The sequence below is a fragment of the Musca domestica genome, unplaced genomic scaffold (genome assembly GCF_030504385.1).
Source record: "Musca domestica strain aabys unplaced genomic scaffold, Musca_domestica.polishedcontigs.V.1.1 79, whole genome shotgun sequence".
Classification (NCBI taxonomy): domain Eukaryota; kingdom Metazoa; phylum Arthropoda; class Insecta; order Diptera; family Muscidae; genus Musca; species Musca domestica.
In genome coordinates this window covers 2,109,647-2,129,673 of record NW_026712406.1, presented here as the reverse complement: position 1 = coordinate 2,129,673, position 20,027 = coordinate 2,109,647, and the positions used below count along the sequence as shown (strand labels likewise).

The window sequence follows — 20,027 nt, the reverse complement described above, 5'->3', positions numbered from 1 at the left end:
ATAAAACTCCATACAATGGATGAAAAATAAAAGGTAATATAGTTAAATGAGAATAAAATAATAAAACGTATAAAAATTATACTGGCACTTGTTTTATTTGTATTGTTGTAAATGCTTAAAGAAAACACATAGGCATTCTAATAAAACAAGAAAAAAACTTTATTGCACAAATTTCAGAGGTTACCGTATATAGAACCATTTTTGCTGTATGTGTAAACACAAAACTCAATGGTCATAAGGCCAAAATGACTTCTGGGAAAGGCGGAAGGAAGCCATTCTAGTTTTAAACCGGATTTGTCATTCTTTGTTTGAAATAAAAAAAAAACAAAACACTTTGTTACTATCTATCTACTTGGGGTACTGAATTGCAAGCAAACACTTACCTCATATGTATCCGAAGCAGTTTCAGGGGCATTCGAGAACTTGAGAAAAACTCTTTGCTCCGGCTCTTTTGGACGACATTTGGTAACAGTTATTTGGCTAGAGATTTTAGAAAAGAATGGCACAAAATTTCCATCTTTAAGTGGTTCCGTTGGTCGTTGCAATTCCAATTTGGACTGAAAATAAAAAGAAAAAATTTCCTCAATATAAAACTATTAATTGGGTAAAAAAATTTTAAATTTGGAACAAAGGGGAAGAACATAAAAAGATTTTCCGATTTATAAAGTAAAACAAGTAAAAAAAGCTGTAAGATCGGCGGGGCCAAACTTGGATACCCTCCACCATTTGAAATGACTTTGGCAAGTTTCGAAAAAAAAAAATCTGTTAAAATCTATAAACGGTAACGGTATAAAAATGGTAAAACTTGAAAAACAAGTAGACGGGCCGAATTCGGTGGCGTATTTTTATTCCCTAAGCCAATGATTAAACACTCATATATGTATGATGAAAAATGGAGCGTTTTTCAGGCGGAGACTCTTGATTACAAAAATTAGAAGGCAGACGAAATGCTGAGACAACTCTGGACGGGGAATTAGCTTGAAGTGGTTCCAAGTCTATTGATCTATTAAACCAACAATAAGGTATAATGTCTGCTACTTTAAAAAGTCTCTTATTGAAGAAAGCGGAAGAATCTGGAGTTGGAAACATGTTGCATGATATCTAAGGCCATATTTAGAAGAAGAACAAGCTCCCTTCTATGACTTAGTTGGTCTGATATAAGAATCGCGGTGGACATACTAATCAGATATCTGACCTCAATAGGGCATTACAGTGTTATTGACAACAGTAGACTATGTGAAGCTGAAAAGAGGTAGAGAGGTCCTACGTCAATGAGATAGACTATTTGACAGATGAGGGATAGAAAACCAACATCAGATACACGTTTGCGAAAAGCATTCCCTGACTAGGCAGACCAGCCTGCTAACTACACTTCTCTCTATAAAATCTTTCTTCTATTTCTAGCTTCATTATCTCTCCCACAACCAAAAACTTTATTCTTCCTAAAATGAACCATATATCCGAGTGAAGAGTTGCCGCCTACCGTTAACTGCGATACCTTAAAACAAACCAGCAATTTTACATTTTCTGGACCGATTGCTAACCGAATGTTTTTGTTTATGTTTGGTTTGTTAACCTTGTAGGCAAAAGCAGAATTCCATGCAGCAGACCAAAATTAACAAAAAAGACACATAGCGCGAAATCGAATTGCATTATAAAAATTTGTGCACTCCACAATTTCTTGGAACTCGTGCACCACTTGAGAACGTAGACGAAAATGAAATTGATAAAAATTCAAAACACTTCAGGTTAATATGAACCCGTGACAATAAATTAAATTATTTTGGCATACATTTATTCGTCACGATCTATTCAACAATCCTCGTGATGACGGAGAAGATTGTATTGATAAGATTGTTTTAACAAGAATCAATAACTTTGTGTCGATTAATATCTTGCATGTTAGCAGTTTGTTGCCCCGATGATTCAAATGTAACAGATATAGGACAAAGTACACAAAGTAAGAAAAAAACATGAAAATACCAACTAACTATCTTAAATCGGCACTACCTAAAAAATGAATTCCGATTCCTTTTTTCAAATAAAGCGTATTTGAAAATAATTAATGTTAACAAAGCTTTACGTTCAAAATATGGATCAAGTTCAACAATGTACAAGCTGCGATAAATCGTTTTTGGATGCCGTTAATCCAAGACTACCTGTTGAGTCTGATATATGGGAAGAGTTCAGAGCGACAGTATTCAAAAAGAGCAGTCACTCGCCTTCAAAGTCTAAAACCTAATTAATAGCCCTGCCTCTTTCCCTTAAAGACCTAAGAAAAGTTCTGAAATTAAGAAGTAGAACTAATGTTGACGAAACCGATCTAAACGACCTAGTTTATTATATAAAAAGGAAAATATTCTTCTTCAAATTTGTTTCTTATTGCTTATTTTTTATGTGAATAAGTCATTTGTGTCTCGTACCATTACCGCGTCACAGTGGCCGAAATATGGCTCGTGAGCTGAACATATCGCAATATTCCATTCGGCAAATATTGAAAAATGAGCTCGGGGCAAAGCCATTGAAATTCCAGATGTGCAAGAACTTACACCGTACAACAGAAAGAAATAGATTTAAAAGAGCTAAAGATCAGCTTTGCTTGGCCGGAAGTGGTGATCTGCCGAATTTGATTTTCTCCGATGAGAAAACATTAGTTGTCCAGCAGTTGGTTAACAAAGAAAATGATCGTGCAAGAGGTCAGCTGAAAATGTGAACCTTCGGTTGGCCACCAGAACTCAAGCGCCGGCCTGTGATGGTGTGCGCCGCCATAACAGCCGATGGTCGCTCTCGGCTCGTATAAATGCCGAATATTATCGCGAAAATATTCTGGAGGGTGTATTAAAGCATTTTGGCCGGAGACCTGGGACATTCTAACAGGATTCAGCACCATCGCAATCAGCATGCGCCACCCAAGAATGGTTACAAAATGAGGTTATTCGCTTCATTTCCAGCGCATAATGGCCACCAAAATCTCCGAATACCAATCCGCTGGACGCTGGAGTATTTTGAAAAGTAAGGTTGGCACTAAAAATACCAAAGTGTTGATCAACTCAAGCAGGCTCATCGCCGGGAATGGGCCAAAATACCACAGAGCAACATTCGGGCAGTGTGTGATTGACCATAATTCGTGCCAAAGGTGACCAATTCGAAAAAATCTAAACTTATTTAAAATTTTATGCTATTTCCGACATTTTTGCTTTCATTCAATGAAATTTAAAAACAATGTAAAAATGTATTGACCCTAGTTTTATTCCACATTTAATTTGAATTTTGCACATTGTTAAAAGTTCTACCCACGACCGAGCAAAAGTAGTTCATGGACAGAACTTTTAGCAGCGTGCAAATTTATTCGACTGCATGAATTATCTATAATTAAACAAGGCTTACTGTTGAATATAAATCCTTGCAAATTTCTTCCTTCATACATCCATCTCCAATTTTTAAATGTGTAGACATCTTCTTAAATACTTACATTTTTGGTTGAAAATATTCTTTTAACGGCCGCTGCTTGATTGAAATACCATCCATATTTAATGAGACCTTTATGTTTGCCGCTGGTTAATACTTGAGTAAAACTGGGCAGTCTGGGTTTGTTATTGAAACCAAAAGTTTTACTGAAATGTGAGAACATATCCTAAAAGAAAAGAGGAAAGAAATTACAAAATCTTGTAAACATCTCTATAAATTCCAAAATAATAACTTACCTCGTGAACATGGAATGTATGCTTAATATTATTGGAGTCTTGTAATATAATACTGTCATTTAATATTTCTATTATATGGTCCAACCACGATTCATAAGACAATGCTGGTGCCATACTCGATGGCTGTGATGCATCCATTAGAGGCGGTGATGGTACTGTCGATGTGACAGTTACATTACTTATGGGTTGAATATTGATTGGTTTTTGTGAACTTTTTGTATTAAGTACTATTATTTTGCTAGAATCTATTTTGGAGATTTGTACAAATTTCTTATCAATTGTTGGCAGTTTTTGTATAACACCGGGTTTTGTGATTTTAATGATTTTAACGGGACTCTGTTTAACGATGACGGATTTGTTGAGAAAAACTGGTTTACACTTTGGCTTGATGATTACCGAATTTGAGGTATTTCCTACAAAATTTGTGGTGGTCTTTTGTAAATCATTGACCGTTGGGGTGTTGGGTTCTTTTTTGATTTGTTCAATGCCATTCAACTGGGTTGTGTCTAAACATGATTCTTGGGCTTGCGATTCCATATTGTTTAGACTTTCAATTTCCTGGGCTAAAGCTATATTATCACATGATAGTCGAATGTCATTGCTCAATTGAAATTGTCCGACAACATTGAAGTTGGAATTTGGTGAAATGGTGGAGCGACTTGTTACCGAATCAGCAATTCTGTTTTGTTTAATGTGAGGAAAATTTATATCGAAATCTTCAACACTATTGTTGGAATTGAAGTGAGGATCTGATGTGGAGACTATTGGCAGGTATTGTTGTTGCATACATGATGTTGAGGTTTTTTTCGCTTCTGTTTCCATGTCAGAAAGCATGTCGGAAAAATCAGGAATGGTCTGAAAAAAATTTAAAAAAGGTACGATATTTACTAAAAGCGAAACTTATAAAAATATTTAGATATATGTTTTGTAGGTAAAAAAGGAACAACATCCTTGTTCGTTATATTCAAAGAAACTCCATATTTTAATAAAATAACTCACAGCTCACGTGCCTCATCGAAATAAGAGTTTTAGGTCACTTCAAATCCGTTTCAGGAATAATTATTACTTTTATAAAATGTGATGTAAGAATCCGATTGTTTAAAAATTACACACATCACAATATTTTATTAACATAAAGTCTGGTGTGAAGATGGGATATACCGGTCCACTACTTCTGATACCTCCCCCACAAAGGGTCAACATTTTGAACATTCATGAAGCTCATAAAGCACGAAATTAACATACGATTTCATGCAGACTTGACAAATTTCAATATTTCCATCAACACAATATCTGTTATAAAGATGGTGCAGATCGGAACATTCCTTATGGTACCTCCACCGCAAAGGGTTACAATTTTGAATGACCAAAACGTTCATAAAATCCGAAATAAGCATCCGGTTCTCTTCAAATAACACACATCACAATATTTTAATTAATCCAAGGTCTGGTGTGAAGATGGGATATATAGGTCCACTTCTTCTGGCACCTCCCCTACAAAGGGTCAAAATGTTGAGTATTCATGAAGCTCATAAAATACGAAACTAACATCCGATTCCATTAGAATTCTATGTACACCTTGTATCGACATTTTTGGTAAATTCCTAGTAAATTGCCTAGAATCATGATTCCGCACTACATATTTTTGCGTGAAAGATGTCATGATTGTTACAAGGGCTTGGTGCGGCTAAGGCTGCTCATACTGGTTCGAAACATGCGAGTTTTATTACCTAAAATCGTGTTAAGCGTGTTAAAACCGGCATCTAGACCCACGGTCGTTAAGTGATGAAGTCGAATTTGAAAATCCATCAAAATGTAAAAACCTAACAGGGTTCTAAAGGGCCTACTAAAGTGAATTTCCAAAGCCCTTTCGCAGTATAATTTTTAGAGAACCCAGAAGAGATAACCAGACATGTAAAGCAATCCATCATAAATGGGTTTAGTCATAGTTTTGAACTCCATAATAGTTCTAAAAATACTACAACAGTTCTCTAACTTGACCCTCTTGAATTGTAGACATTTAAATTATCAACAATGTCGTGTGATAATCTTAAAGTATAACATAAAAATAATACTCCGTGGTAGCTATACCCAAACAGAGAAAGTCAGAGGCATTGAAATATCGGTGGGGTTGTATGTGTGCACATAGGTACATATATTTGTTTTTGTGCTAGCTAGGTAAATAATTAGTGAGATACTGGAAAAGCAATTAACACACATTACATACAACAAAAAGCCAAAATAAATCAAAAGTTTTTTTTACTAACTCAACCCGACCAAAGTGTGGAGTTGACACGCCGCCGTTTGTTATCTGCCAATAAATGCGCTTCATGCCGCTAACGACTACAGTAACGTCATGAATATAAACTGTGTACACATGTACGTACTCACATACTTTTCTTCCTCCCAGCTAGCATTTCGAAATATAATTACCGAATTTCCGTTGGGAATTTCTATCCAATTACATTCAATTTGATTAACATCAGAATGCTGTGAATGATGCATTCTAATGACCTTTTCCTTAGATGATAATTGCATGGCGTTACTTACGTTTTCGGCAAATAGATCTTCGTTGAAATTAAAAAAGTCTTCCGTGTTGCTGTTGTTGGATTTTCCAATTGGATTGACCTCATTTTTATCGTCACAATCAATCATGGGCATGTCGAAATCAGTAAGCGGAGAAGAACTTGAGTCAACCGGTGGGTTCAATGTGGTTGGCATCCATAGGTGTTGCAGGGCATCAAGAAAGGCACTATACATAGACTTGTCTGGCCGATTGAGAATGGCAGCAAGCAGTAACAAGAGATGATCACAGATTTCCTTTTTCATGGTAACAGAATTGTCGGGTTCAACAACGATTTTAAGTTTTTTACAGGCACACAAGTAGAAACCTTTCTTATTGGTCACGGCATCGGAACAAACTGTCACATGTAAGCGTCCCGCTAGAAAATTGTTTGAATTCAAAGATGTAACGGCAAAAGTTTGACCGTTTAAGCGTTGTATTGGTGGTATGTTTTCTTCATTTTCTCCGCGGCAATACGAGTCCCATAGCTTAGTTTTTTGCTCTTCACTAACGTTTAAATTCCACAAAACATTCTTGTCCAATTGATATACCTCAGCCAATTGGAAATCAGTATCGACCGAATAAATGGCCTTGATATGCTGGCAGTGGAAATCAGTTGGGGCCTCATTCTTACAGCCATCCACATAACAGGTAGCCTTCCGTGAAAATATACCAGTTGAGGGCGACTGACTGATAGCCACGAAGTTTCGCACGTTAACTATCTTCTCTTTAGTCCTCACCGAGAAGAGTCGGACATCGTTGTGTGTGACCAGCTGAATTGGATCAAACGGTTTGATGGAAGCCAACATACATTTACGCAAATCACACTCTGTATTACGACATATAAGCGCTCGCTGACCACTAATAGAACCACACGAACCACATTTCTTTAGTCCCCTCAGCGACGAACGATGTAAAATATTATTAAATTTATTTAACTTGTCGCATTCCAACTCATTGGAAATCATTGTTTTGTCACAGAATCCGTTTTATATGCTCCAATTTATATTTTATTGGATCAGTTATGCGACGTCTGTGAATGTGGTCTTAAAAAATCATGTTTTCCAAAGAGCCGAAAGAGAGAGAACAACAAATTACAAATGTAAATAAAGGTTGAACTGACAGTTCGAGCAGGTGGTTGTGGTGAAGTTGCCAACCTAATGTTGAGGTGTTGGAAACATATGGTAGAAATTATAATGAAAATCGTTCCAAAAGTGACATTTAAGGGTGCAACAGGGCTACCACTTATATGTTTTTGGAATGTCTATTAATTTTTGGTTTCGTTTACATTCTAAAGGAAATAAAAGCATTGAGAAAAACGCGTTGAGACGGGTACAATTAATCTGTTCTAGAACTACAAGAATATAAAAGTTTTTTACTACGATAACAGATTTTCCCTTTATGATATCGACAAAAATTGCAAAATTAATAGATTCTTGCAGGTTTTGAAATTCATTCCAAATAAGATGCTCAGATTTCTTTAACAAAAGTTAAAAAAAAAACTTTGTAATGGTGTTTTTTTTTTTCACAGGTAGTCGCATCGACCCAGATGCTGGGACAATGAACTGTCAAACCGATTTTGGAATTGAAAATGTTGAATGAAAAATTAGAGGAAAAGAGCAGGAAAAGAGCCGGTCTGCTACGGGCTTAGTAAAAAGTTTGGTACCACAAGGAAGTATTTTAGCCCCATACCTATTTAACATCTTCCTGTATGACTTTTCCCACGTCAACCAAGGCTCCCAAGCGATTTTATATGCCGACGACTGCTTAATTTATGCACACAACATTTCGCCAAAAACGCCTTACAAAACGCTAGAACTCATCTCGAGAGCATTCATGAATTCTATCAAAATATGGGGAGCCAAAATCAACGCAGAGAAATCAGTAGCAATATGCTTCCGAAACGCTTCAGGAAAATGCACCAGAACCGTTGGTCCAGAGAGTAAAGGACACCAGCTATCTCTTGAAGGAGTTGAGATTCCTTTTAAAACCACCCTCAAATACTTGGGTATTACTTTTACCAATTTTATGAAGTTCAATGAACACGCACGGTCCGTCACAATGGTTTAGTTTGAAAATAATAAACAAAACAAATTTGTAATTAATTTCGTGAAATAAATTTATAGTATAGTTCTTTATTATAGCATGTTTCCATTGGAAACCGAACAACGTTGTTCGCTCTCAGAATTAGGTACACGAATTAACCCGTTCATACGGCACGATTCGTAATTCATAGTAAAATAATTCCTTTTTTTCAAAATTTTGTTTGTTGATTTTAATGGGAATTTATACTAAAATACATTAAATTCTCACTAATATGGATAGAAGAAATGATTATTTTTCTCCCAAAGATTTATTAAAACATTAATTTTATAATTTTCATTCACGTTTCCAACTTTTTGTGTAAATGTTGACATTTTGAACATATTTTTGTATTTTTCTATTTTTAAATTCTGCTGGAGAGACACTTGTCAAACATTTTTTCTGCCGATACAAAAATTTTTCTTTTGTTTCCTGTTTTCTGTGGTAATTTCAACTCGTGGACAAAATGCGTACCTCGGATGAGAGAGAAAACAAAATTTACTTTCGTTTGAATGTACATACGCTATTCTACATTGTAGTTTTCATTCATAAATTTCAGTCTTCCCAAAATTTTTCAAAATTTCATTAAATTTTTCTATTTTCAATTTTTAAATGTCATAATTAATTTTTTCGATAAATGCTCTCATTTGTTAGGAATGGGACATATTTTTTCGTTGTTCTGAGAGTGATTTGATTTGAACAATGTACAAATATGATTGTTCGCTCAGGAAATTTTGTGTGAAGAATTAAGTAGTTTTTTCATAGTTAAGGGTCAAACAACGAATAGAGAGCGAATCAAGTGCAGTGGAAACGCCACATTATAAAATAAACGATTTGTGTTATTAATTTCTTTATTTAAATAAATGTTGTTGTTATTGTCATGTTATCAATATAAAATATGGCAACATGAATTCAGTAAACTTTACGTTAAAAGATGAATGGAAGATGCTCTGGCCTTTAAATTTAAATGAGACTTGTAATAACGAAAAACGATTTATGTGTCCGACATCACTTTTTTATCTATCCATGGTAGAAGAACACAGGTAGATGCAACAAAACATGGGAACATTGATATGTCAAAAAAATTAAATGTTTTTTTCAAATATTAGTAGATTTTTATATGGTTTCTTATACGACGTCATTCGGAGATAATTATAATATGCGTTTTCAACCATTTTTACAAATTTAAATAATTTTTCATTCAACATTTTCAATCCCAAAATTGGTTTGACAGTTCATTGTCCCAGCAGCTGTGTCGATGCGTCTACCTGTATTCTTCTACCATGGTATATCATGTTAACCATTCGCTTTGTAAACCTATCATAGAAAGAAGAAGACTCAAAAAAAGAATTACTTACTTCCATACCTTACTTACTCTAACTGCAGAAGTGAGCCAACTTTATAAACAAGTTTTTAAAGAAAAATGTTATTTTTTGCAATTATAATCATTTGTTTTTTGCTAACGGTTGCATCGGACATTGTAAAGCTAGTAAGCACTTTATAATTATATACTGAACATTGTAAATCATATGTTCCCTTCCTCTAAATATAGCTACGGATCTCAGCGCTGTTTACAAACCGTCAATCTGAAAACACGGAACACCTGCAAGAGGAATTAAAAAAGGCAAAGGCCGAACTGGGCAAGGTATTAAATGCCACTGGACAAGATCGTTATGTAGCCGAAATAAAGAGAATGCGTGCAGAGGATAAAGTGAATGAGGCACTTCGAAAAATCAAAGCCGAGCAACGAAAGGGTCAACTGAAAACTGTGTCTTTTGAAATTATGCTGGGTTATGGTTTCAAGGCTATTCTTTATATTTCACTCGCAGTGATATCCTTCAGGAATCGTTATAATCCCGTTTTGACATTCAGTGAAGACATAAGCCTGCAACCACTACAGGGTCTGCTAAGTTTTCCCACAGGCATACCCAACGCTATTTCGGTACCCATTTGGGTTCTATCATGCAATGTTACCTTCAGGTTAATGTCGGGTCTGGTAAAACAGTATTTACCAAGGAAGTAGAAAACTACTCCAATATTTGCATGGACAAAACATGAAATGTTGAATATAAATTTAAATAGCTTTTAACAAATATAACTGTATTTATTTTCTTATATTATACAACTGTTCATTATTGAAACAATCAAACCCCACTTGGGCTTCAATCCACCGGGCTACGGTCAAAAGCAATTGTTCATTCAATACGTTGGCCATTAGTTGAAGGCCAATTGGTAGTCCTTGTTGAGATAAGCGTATTGGTAGTGATAAAGCTGGAATACCGGCCATATTAGCCGGCTGTGTGCAGTAATCTTGCACCGCACACTGATCCCGATTGGAAAGTGAAATAAAATCTTTATACAATGGTGCATCCGTTAGTGTTGTGGGTGTCAGCAGAATATCTACATTTTCATCGGCATTAACATTCTCAAATACATTTTGGAAATCATTGGCTATTAGACGTCTAACCCTGAGAGCCTTTTCAAAGTATTTGTTGTAGTTTTCCCTTAAAAGGAAATAATTTCCCGACAAAATGCGATTCTTAACTACACTGTTGAAGCCTTCAGCTCTGGTCTTGGCGTACAAATCCTCAGTGCTACGATCATCGTCTGCTCGATGTCCATATTCAATGCCATCATAACGAGCCATGTTACTTGCCACTTCACATTGATTTAGAATTGAGTAAACGTAAATGCTGCTCGGTGTGTGGGGCAATGATACTTGCTTAACCATTGCACCGCCATCTTCTAGTATATCAGCAATTTTGGCCCATGTCTCCAATACTTCTGGTGAAAGTCCAGTACAATGGTATTCCTTTGGTATACCAATGCGAATTTTGCTTAAATCAATCTGTTCTGGTTCGGGCAAAGCAATTGGATGATATGGTTTGGAAATTGTCGTAGAGTCTAAGCGATCGGGTCCAGCAATAGCATTTAAAATATCCACACAATCACTTGTAGAACGTGCAAATATTCCAGGAACGTCCATTGAGTTTACCAATGGTATAAGTCCATGGCGTGATACCAATCCATAGGTAGGTTTTAGGCCAACAACACCACAATATGCGGCAGGATTACGTGTGGAACCTCCAGTGTCGGAACCAATACCACTGAAAATAAAGTGAGGACGTATATGGTTAATATTTAATTATTTTATTTATAATTCCTACATGGTAATGTGAAAAGTCTTTCAGACCAAAATTTTAAATTTGTCTCTGATCTAAGGAGGAAATAAATACAAGTATACGGAACATTTTTGACGATACAACTTCAGCAGTTAGCGACTGCCTGATTTTCTTCTTTAGAATGGTATTTGGAAGGTCGTAACCAAGCTCTATATAAATTCGGCCAGTAGACCCATTTAACAACTTAGTTTGCTTTCAAAACACACAATTGTGATTTAAAATTCAAAGTAAGCTAGATTACAACGGTGTAAAATTCCTAATTTTACTATAGGCCATGACCCATTTTTACATTTTAAACTATATGGTCTACTTCATGGGGTACTGATTCCTATATATTTTAAATTGTCTCGAAAAAATTTACGTAATGTACAAATAAATTCTTTCAATCACGTTACACATTTAATAACCCAACTTTAACTCGGAAAAAGTTGGCAACTCGTGTGTGGCTATCATTTCTTGACATTACTTTGACATTTAACTGTCAGTGGAGAGATTTTTGTAGCAGCGCTGTTAACAGTTGCGTGTGTGTTTTTTTATAGATTTTTTCCATAAAATTCCTAATATTTTCCTTATTTCTTGCAGCGAAAAGCCAAACAAAAATGTCAGCTCTTTTGCGTTTTGTAAACCGTGCTGCTTTGCACCGCACATTGGCCGTGAGGGGTATCAAAACATCACCAAAAAAAGATGAAACAGCTGCCATCGCTACCCCCGTAACCAAAGAAGATTTTGCAAACCCCAATCCCAAGAATTGGGTAAGCTACGGTTTTGATCACAAAGACGAAGCCAATGACCGTAACTCAACAAAAGCTTCTTTCTTCTTTGCCGTAACATTGTGTTTGGTGTGGGGTACATTCTTCTGGGCCTACTTGCCCGATACACAAATGCGTGATTGGGCTCAACGTGAAGCATTTTTGGAGCTGAGACGCCGTGAAAAGGCCGGTTTGGATTTGGTCAGCCCCAACTATGTGGACCCATCCACAATTGTACTGCCTTCCGATGAAGAATTGGGTGACACCGAAATCATCATCTAAACAATTTTTGTGCTTTTCTTTTTAAAGAATTAAAACTACTATTAAGTGTAATTGATAAACAAAAACGTTATGTAATGAATAAATAGAAAATTCGAACAACCCACTGAAGGGGGAAGCTGTTGAAATAACGGAAAAAAATTGTCGGAAAAGTGAATTGAAGTTGATCTTTTCGAAAATTGCGCAATAAACAATTAATGTTTGCATGGAAAATGAACGTTTGGCAATGTGAGGTTGTGTACCCCCCAAATTGTTGGTGTAGTGTTGGAATGGCAATGAAAGCGAAACAGCTGTTTTAAAATTAATGAACATTAAATTACTTACGCATAACAAATACCACTTGCAACTGCTATGGCAGAGCCTCCTGAACTTCCTCCTGCGATGCACCAGTCATCATTCTCCAGGCTTTTGCTCCACACATTTTTGGTTGGTCCAAATATAGAATCAACTGTGCCGGAACCCATTGCAAATTGGTCCATATTGGTTTTTCCAATCAATACCGCCCCGGCATTGACTAGACGTTCATACACCGTGGCATTGTAGGGAGGAACAAAATCTTGTAGCATCCTAAATTAAGTAAATGGTTTTATAAAATATTTAAAACATTTTTTCAAAAAATTAATAATTTCGCACTTACTTGGATGCACATGTTGTGGTTATGCCCTTGGTACAGAAGTTATCTTTCACAGCCACAGTGACCCCGTCCAATGGGCCCTTTTGTTGTTTTTCATGATAACGTAGCGCCGATTCCTTGGCCTGATGCAGAGCCAATTCCGGTGTAAGTTTTATAAATGCATTCAAATCCTTTAACTTAACAGCATCGTCTAGGGCGCAATCAACGACATGTCTCGGCGAATAGAATCCGCTACTGTAACTTGTCGTTAGCTAGAGTTGGAATATATTAAATTGATGAAGTGTTTATGTCATAAAATGATAAAATAATATATTAAAATAAAGTACTTGTTTTATATTCTGCCTGAGATGTCTTCTCATGTTAGAAAGCAAAAATGACAGAAAGAGGAGAGAAAAACAAAGAGATGGGAGAATAACGAATGAGACATGGTAAAGGCAACATCAGCTGGAGAATTCATTGAAATCGAACAGCGGAACTAGTTGCTGAAATACAAACATGTATCTCATGTATTTTCAAAATTTGAATTGAATCTCCAAGAGTGGAAAATTAAAAAAGTAGAGGGTAAAAATTTAAGATTCTTACACCTAAAAAAGGATGTAATAGTACGTTTATATATATGAGGGTTAACCCACTGGATTTGGATTTAAATTGTCATATCCATTACTTTTACTTCAAATAAATCCTCTCAAAGTAGGTTAACCCTACAAAAAGTTCTAACGTAAACATGGCATATGTCATTTTATACCGTATATAAATTTAAAAACGTTCCAAACGGCACAAAAAATAAAACATCTTCTGAAATATGTAAGGCAAATGTCATGACATAAAATCTTGAAGATGAGACAGTGGCCTATAAACAAGTCACACAGGAGGCGAATAATACAGATTGGATCATCTACAATGCCAAAATGCCGCCAATTAAATATTTAGCTAACTTCGGCTAATTCGGTAGAATTAAGAAGATATTTATTTTTTAAAAATGTTACAATTTTGAATAATTTTTCATTAAAAATTTCAATTTGAAAATTGATTTGACAGTTCATTTTTTCAGCAGCTGTGTCGATGCGAATACCTGTATTATTCTACCATGCAATTGATTTATGAATCAAAATTTTGACAATGAGATTTTGTCACATGAATAATTTTGAAAAAAAAATTGTAACCATATGATTGCATGATTTTACCTTCATAATTCTGCCATGGTTCTCCCATTACAAGAAAATCAAAGACTGGAAAAAAGTACATTGCGGTAGAATTCGTAGATTGAACAGTTTGGATCATATTTTATCTACACTAGGTATTTCATTCATCTTGACAAATGAATGAGAAAAACTTTTTGCATATAATTTTGAATAATTCTGATTGGGAGCGGGTCTCAGAGCTTTATTTCAGTTTATTTACGAAGCTGTTCCAACTTCTTATTGTATCATGGTTTTGAATATAAAATTTCCGAATTTTCTTAAATTATTCAAATCACAAGATTTTGTTTTGACAACTAAATTTCTAGACAATTGGGTTTTGTCACCTGTTTTCAAAATTATAACTTCGACATCACTTTGTCAACATTCATATTTATAAATATAATAAAAGTTTATTTTACCATGGCAGAAGAATAGATGCAAAAAATTAAATGTTTTTTTCAAATATAAGTAGATATTTATATTTTTTTTAAACGACGTCATTCGAATGTTATTATAATTCGCGTTTTTCAAAAATTTTTACAAATTTAATTAATTTTTCATTCAACATTTTCAATTCTAAAATTGGTTTGACAGTTCATTGTCCCAGCAGCTGTGTCGATGCGTTTACCTATATTCTTCTACCATGTTTATTTTACAAAGGAGACTCAACATCTTTCGACTTCAAGAAAGTAATTTTTTACCACGATTACCGATTTGTCCTTTATGAAATCGGAAAAAATTGCAAAACTAGTAGATTCTTGCAGATTATGGAACAGAGCATATGTAATGACATGAAAACAAAGTACATTCAACACACCTGTCAAAGGACATACCAAGAAACTTGATTCGCATAGACACGGTTGCTGGGAATTTTAAAATTGCAAATTTTGAATGAAAAATTATCCAAATTCGCTAAAATCGTTGAAAAATGCATATCATAAGAACCTCCACTTGGCGTCATACAAGAAAACATGTAAAAGTCTACCTATTTTTGAAAAACATTGAAAAATATATATATATTTATGTTTCCAAACGCGTCTACCTGAATTATTTTACAATAACTGTAACCCATGGTAATATTAAGAAGGTAAAGTCATCTCGAAAAAGACTATCAATCTCTGCATATTCGTCAAATTTTACTGAATAAAAAGCAGGTTCCCATCTCTGATTTCTGTGTATACAATGGATTTATAAATATAAATTTTGACAATGAGATATGAATAATATCTGGGATGTACTATTAAAGGCGAAACAAGAAATCAAATTACATGCAAATGATACGAACATGTAAATGCTGTATTAGTTCAATTCCGTTTTGAACCTCTTTTTTCTATTAGTCACAAGTCGACCTGTGAATCCCTAATCTATTGACAGTTAGATTTTAGGATTTTCGGTGTGTGAGAGCGTGTGTGCCGCCGTCCATGGAACGTGAACATTGTTTTCGGTTAATTCTCTCACTTATTTGATTGTTGGTTTTAATTGTGATTTTAATTTGTTTAGTGACAATATGCCCGTATTTCAATAAAATTAGACAAATTGTTGTTAACACCAAAATCGACGGTCAGAAAACCCATACAAAAATCAGTAAAACAAGCGGCTTCCCATAAATCCAAAACTTCTGAAAGTGGAGCGTTTGCGGCATACAACACTTACATACACACACGTACAAATTATTTACTCTTGTGCTATATAAAACGCTATTAAATTTAAACAAAACATTCATTTGTGAAACTGAAATTTGCATTTGGAAAAAAAAGTAGTAAACTATATTTGTGACAAAACAAAAAGTGGTAAGGAAATCAATGCCAATTGCCCTTTTGTTAAAATAGAGTAAAACTACGGAAGGGGAAGGAAGGTAAGTGTGATGTTCTATTTTGCTTACTTTTTGAAAAAAAAAGAAAAAATTACTCATCGTTTATGTTTAACTACACGCAAAGAAGAATAAGGCATATGTCGGACAATATGTATTTTTATTTATATATAAATCGCTCGAAAATCAATTGTTGCTCCTCCGTTTTTGCTGCCTTCTTCATACGTATAATGTATGTATGTTTTTTTTCGTTTGATGTTCGGCATTTAATAAATTCCTTAATTTAGAGCTTCTGCTTGGCATTGTTGTTGTTGTCTTGCTTCTTCTGCTTCTGTTTCTCCCCAGAGGAATCAAAACATATCATCAACTCGGACTGGCAAGTGACTAGCAAAGGCGGCGGCGGCGTTGGTGTCTGTCGGCGGCATTGTTTCCCGCCGCACCCATTATTTTGCGAACAAGAAGCGGAAGAATGTTTGTTGTACGCCCATTTTTTTGTTCTTCTTCGGCAATTTGTGTTACTTGTTGTCGGTGCTGATGTTTTTGTATGACGCTACTGCTGCTGCTTTCTCAATTACTTGAAAAAGAATTCTTTATATTTTATTAATTTCACTTCGTTTACATTTATATTGTAAACACACACGCACACACATCCCCCATAGGTAAAATGTACGATTGTGTACGTCGTATGAATGTGCCCATGTGCCCCGTCCATTAAACATAAACCGCCAACGACAACAACAACACAATAATAGCATCGACTGTCATTAAAAGAGAGCAAAGAAAGCAGAGAGAGAGTGCGAATTGCCAAAGAGACTGAATTTTTGTTTATGTTTTTTCTCCAATTAGATATGAGAGAATGAAAGGGACGCGCAACTGTGTACTTTTTAGGTACAACTCATATTCTGCTTAGAATGCATTTTTTGGTCTTGTGTTTTTTTGGAATGGGAAAAGGCTTTGTCTTTAATTGATAATTAGTGTAATTTTCACCCATTCAAACCGCCATAAATGGAAGTAATGAAGAAAATTTGGGGTAGTAGTTAAATAGAGAAAAGTGTACTTCGTTTACACTTTTCTCTATTTAACTACTAAAAGAGAAAATGTAATTGAATCGATCCTGAAGTAAAATAAAAGTCTGGGAAGAGTCAGGATCGGGTTGAAAATATGTTACTTCAAACCACTTGCTAGATAATACTTATTGGTTGATCATATAAAGAGAGGGAATTCTAAGTCTAAATCAATTAGGAAGGCATACTTTTAGGCGGTAAACACAATGCCTCGTCAATGTTTATTATTATACCGCCCATCACATAATGGTTGCACCAAAACGATTTCAAATAAATTGTTATAATTTCGCAAACTAATTTTTGAATTGTCTTATATTGACTCAATTTTTACGAAAAAGAGATAGAAGTATTCAAATTTTTCCTATGAGGTAACAGACATAGCGGACCGAAGTATTCCATTTTCATACTTCATCGAATGTAGATAAAAATATTGGTATGTGCAAAATTTGAAAGAAATCGAGCATTTATATCCAATTTGATGCGAAATCATAAAATTCGATAAATTACGTAGTCGTATCAGATTTCTTGTTAAGAGAAATATTTAGATATAGCCGACTTACTTCGCAAGTTATGACAGATATCTCTCGTATATTACTTTGTTACATGCGTATGTCTATTTTGTCAGTTGTATTTCTCTTCCAACCATTTTTTTATTTAAAATATTTGCATTAATATATTTGTACGTTATTAATGCATTATTATTGCTATTATTGTTTCTTTAAATCAACCACATACCTACGAACATATTTGTTTTGATAGATATTAGGGAATTGCAACACGTCGTCTGTGTGTTTATTTTTTCGAATATCGGTGTTTAAGCAGGTCAAACGTTTCATTTCAATTTTGACATAATAATTGCTTGAATGGTGTGGATAGCGATTAATCAAAATTAACTAAACTATGAAGGTAGGTAGGTAGGTAGGTAGCTAGGTATTGTGGCAGTAGATGGTATTATGTGTAAAATTGCGTTATAGTTTCGGTTATTTCATCAATATGTGTGCGAGCTAATGAAGGGTTTATTTATTTATTTTTTTTGTAACAGACTAGCAAGTGTCCAATATGAAATGTGATAAAATGAGTAAATCTGAATAGTTCTCGAACAAAATAAAAGTATATTGAGTTATATAAAATACAAGGTTTTTTTAACATACCATATTTTTTATAGCCTCAGGCATATGGTTAGAGAGGGTATATATCATATCGGTCTACTTCTTCTGGTAGCTCCCCCACAAATGGGGAATATTCATGAAGATCATAAACCACGAAATAAACATCTGATTCCATTCAGACTTGGTAAATCTCAATATTTTCATCAACACAAGATCCATTATAAAGATGGTAGAGATCGGACCATTTCTTCTGGTATAGGGTTCAAGATTTTGAAAAACCAGTCGCTCAAAGAAATCGAAATTATCATCAACATATCTTCAAATTTCACACATCCAAATATTTTTGCTAACGTAAGGTAAGCTTCGAAACCTCCCACATAAAGGGTCAATAGTTTGAAAAATCATAAATTTGTATCGGAAATCTCTATTACATTGTTAAAATCTCGTAAATATTATTTAATCAATTTTATAATTTTTCCATTTCAACATATAAAATCGCATTATTAGCAGATATGATTTTCACACATTTATTATTTATTTAGATATCCAAATGTGAGAATGAAAATTTTCTATTTTTACTATTTTGAAATATTTTAATATTTACTTAAAACAAATATTGCTAATATTTCTTATATCAGATAAGTTCCATAGAATATTGACTCAATGTCATAATTTAGTTGGCTGTAAAATATTTGCATTATAATCATGAATATTAATTTGAATTACCCATATTGGTTTCGTGTTTTATAGGTAAAATCAAGCAGTTTTTTCATTGCGATATTTAAAAAATTGTCAACACATCTTAGATGCCAGAGATGCGATATAAGAGGCCAATTAAAGGGCTAGCTTACACATTATGTTATGGTCATATGTAAAGCGGTATATTTCGCATTGTATACTTTGGATTTTTGAAGCATATTTTTAGGCGATCCACACAAAAGAAACGGTTTATCAAATATAGAAGAAGAAACATTTTCTATTTCGCATTTTTAGGGCGTTTTGTAATTAAAAATTTGATCTCTCTGTGGGGAAGGTGCCAGAAGGAGGGTATCGATATATCTCATCTTCACACCAGATATTGTGTTAAATGAAATAATAAGATGTGTGAAATTCTAAGAGAGTCGGGCGTTTATTTCACCTTTTTGAGAGATATAATTATTCAAAACTTGAGCCGTTGTGGGGGAGGTACCAGAAAGTGTGATCCGATCTCTACCATCTTTATAACAGATATTGGTTTTAAGAGAAATATTGAGATGTGCCAAGTCTGAATGGACGTTAATTTCGTGTTTTATGAGCAACATGGATACTCAAAATGTTGGACTTTTGTGGGGGCGGTACCAGAAGGAAAGAATCGATATATCCCATCTTCACACCAGACCTTGGCTTATTAGAAACATTGTGATGTGTGTAATTTGAAGAGAATCCGAGTTTATGAGCCTTTTTGATATTCAAAATTTTGACCCTTTGTGGGGGAGGTACCAGAAGGAATGATCCGATCTTTACCACAGATCTTGTGTTGATGGAAATATAGAGATGTGCCAAGTCTGAATGCAATCGGACGTTAATTTTGTGTTTTATGAGCTTCATGAAATTTCAAAATTTGGACCCTTTCTGAGGGAGGTACCAGAAGGAGTGGTCCGATATATTCCATTTTCGCACCTGACGAAGCA

At 34.7% G+C, this 20,027-nt stretch overlaps 4 protein-coding genes across 6 annotated transcripts; 2 read left to right on the top strand and 2 right to left on the bottom strand.

Moving 5' to 3' along the window:
• Positions 1-76: 76 nt before the first annotated feature.
• LOC101894126 (uncharacterized) lies at positions 77-7,389 on the bottom strand. Of its 2 annotated transcripts, XM_059130720.1 has the most exons (6): positions 6,255-7,389; positions 6,138-6,194; positions 3,705-4,559; positions 3,473-3,634; positions 384-557; positions 77-302 (listed from the first exon to the last, which is right to left on the bottom strand). In XM_059130720.1, the coding sequence occupies exons 1-6, from the start codon at positions 7,233-7,235 to the stop codon at positions 174-176; spliced, it is 2,358 nt and encodes a 785-aa protein (XP_058986703.1). In that variant the 5' UTR covers positions 7,236-7,389; the 3' UTR covers positions 77-173. The 2 variants fall into 2 exon arrangements, with proteins under 2 accessions (XP_058986703.1, XP_011295562.2); XM_011297260.3 differs by lacking the exon at positions 6,138-6,194.
• Positions 7,390-9,683: 2,294 nt separating this feature from the next.
• Positions 9,684-10,464, top strand: LOC101894297 (uncharacterized). The gene is made up of 2 exons (XM_005190818.4): positions 9,684-9,838; positions 9,902-10,464. The coding sequence occupies exons 1-2, from the start codon at positions 9,773-9,775 to the stop codon at positions 10,370-10,372; spliced, it is 537 nt and encodes a 178-aa protein (XP_005190875.2). The 5' UTR covers positions 9,684-9,772; the 3' UTR covers positions 10,373-10,464.
• Positions 10,429-13,563, bottom strand: LOC101894462 (glutamyl-tRNA(Gln) amidotransferase subunit A, mitochondrial). Its single transcript, XM_005190819.4, has 4 exons — positions 13,520-13,563; positions 13,197-13,444; positions 12,884-13,126; positions 10,429-11,456 (listed from the first exon to the last, which is right to left on the bottom strand). Exons 1-4 carry the CDS (start codon positions 13,550-13,552, stop codon positions 10,454-10,456), a joined length of 1,527 nt encoding a protein of 508 aa, XP_005190876.1. The 5' UTR covers positions 13,553-13,563; the 3' UTR covers positions 10,429-10,453.
• LOC131806529 (NADH dehydrogenase [ubiquinone] 1 beta subcomplex subunit 11, mitochondrial-like) lies at positions 11,927-12,716 on the top strand. Of its 2 annotated transcripts, none has more exons than XM_059130708.1 (2): positions 11,927-12,054; positions 12,114-12,716. In XM_059130708.1, exon 2 carries the CDS (start codon positions 12,131-12,133, stop codon positions 12,560-12,562), a length of 432 nt encoding a protein of 143 aa, XP_058986691.1. In that variant the 5' UTR covers positions 11,927-12,054; positions 12,114-12,130; the 3' UTR covers positions 12,563-12,716. The 2 variants fall into 2 exon arrangements, with proteins under 2 accessions (XP_058986691.1, XP_058986692.1); XM_059130709.1 differs by having other exon boundaries at positions 11,949-12,047.
• Positions 13,564-20,027: the final 6,464 nt, after the last annotated feature.

Excerpts from the sequence above, each read along its gene's own strand:
- LOC101894126 (XM_059130720.1), bottom strand. The coding sequence starts at position 7,235 with ATGATTTCCAATGAGTTGGAATGCGACAAGTTAAATAAATTTAATAAT. Across the intron at positions 3,635-3,704 it reads ATACATTCCATGTTCACGAG|GATATGTTCTCACATTTCAG; the intron begins GTAAGTTATTAT and ends CTTTTCTTTTAG. Across the intron at positions 303-383 it reads CTGCTTCGGATACATATGAG|AATGACAAATCCGGTTTAAA; the intron begins GTAAGTGTTTGC and ends TTTCAAACAAAG.
- LOC101894297 (XM_005190818.4), top strand. The coding sequence starts at position 9,773 with ATGTTATTTTTTGCAATTATAATCATTTGTTTTTTGCTAACGGTTGCA. Across the intron at positions 9,839-9,901 it reads CATCGGACATTGTAAAGCTA|CTACGGATCTCAGCGCTGTT; the intron begins GTAAGCACTTTA and ends CTCTAAATATAG.
- LOC131806529 (XM_059130708.1), top strand. The coding sequence starts at position 12,131 with ATGTCAGCTCTTTTGCGTTTTGTAAACCGTGCTGCTTTGCACCGCACA.
- LOC101894462 (XM_005190819.4), bottom strand. The coding sequence starts at position 13,552 with ATGAGAAGACATCTCAGGCAGAATATAAAACAA. Across the intron at positions 13,445-13,519 it reads TCAGGCAGAATATAAAACAA|CTAACGACAAGTTACAGTAG; the intron begins GTACTTTATTTT and ends TTCCAACTCTAG. Across the intron at positions 11,457-12,883 it reads GCAAGTGGTATTTGTTATGC|TGGTATTGGTTCCGACACTG; the intron begins GTAAGTAATTTA and ends CTTTATTTTCAG.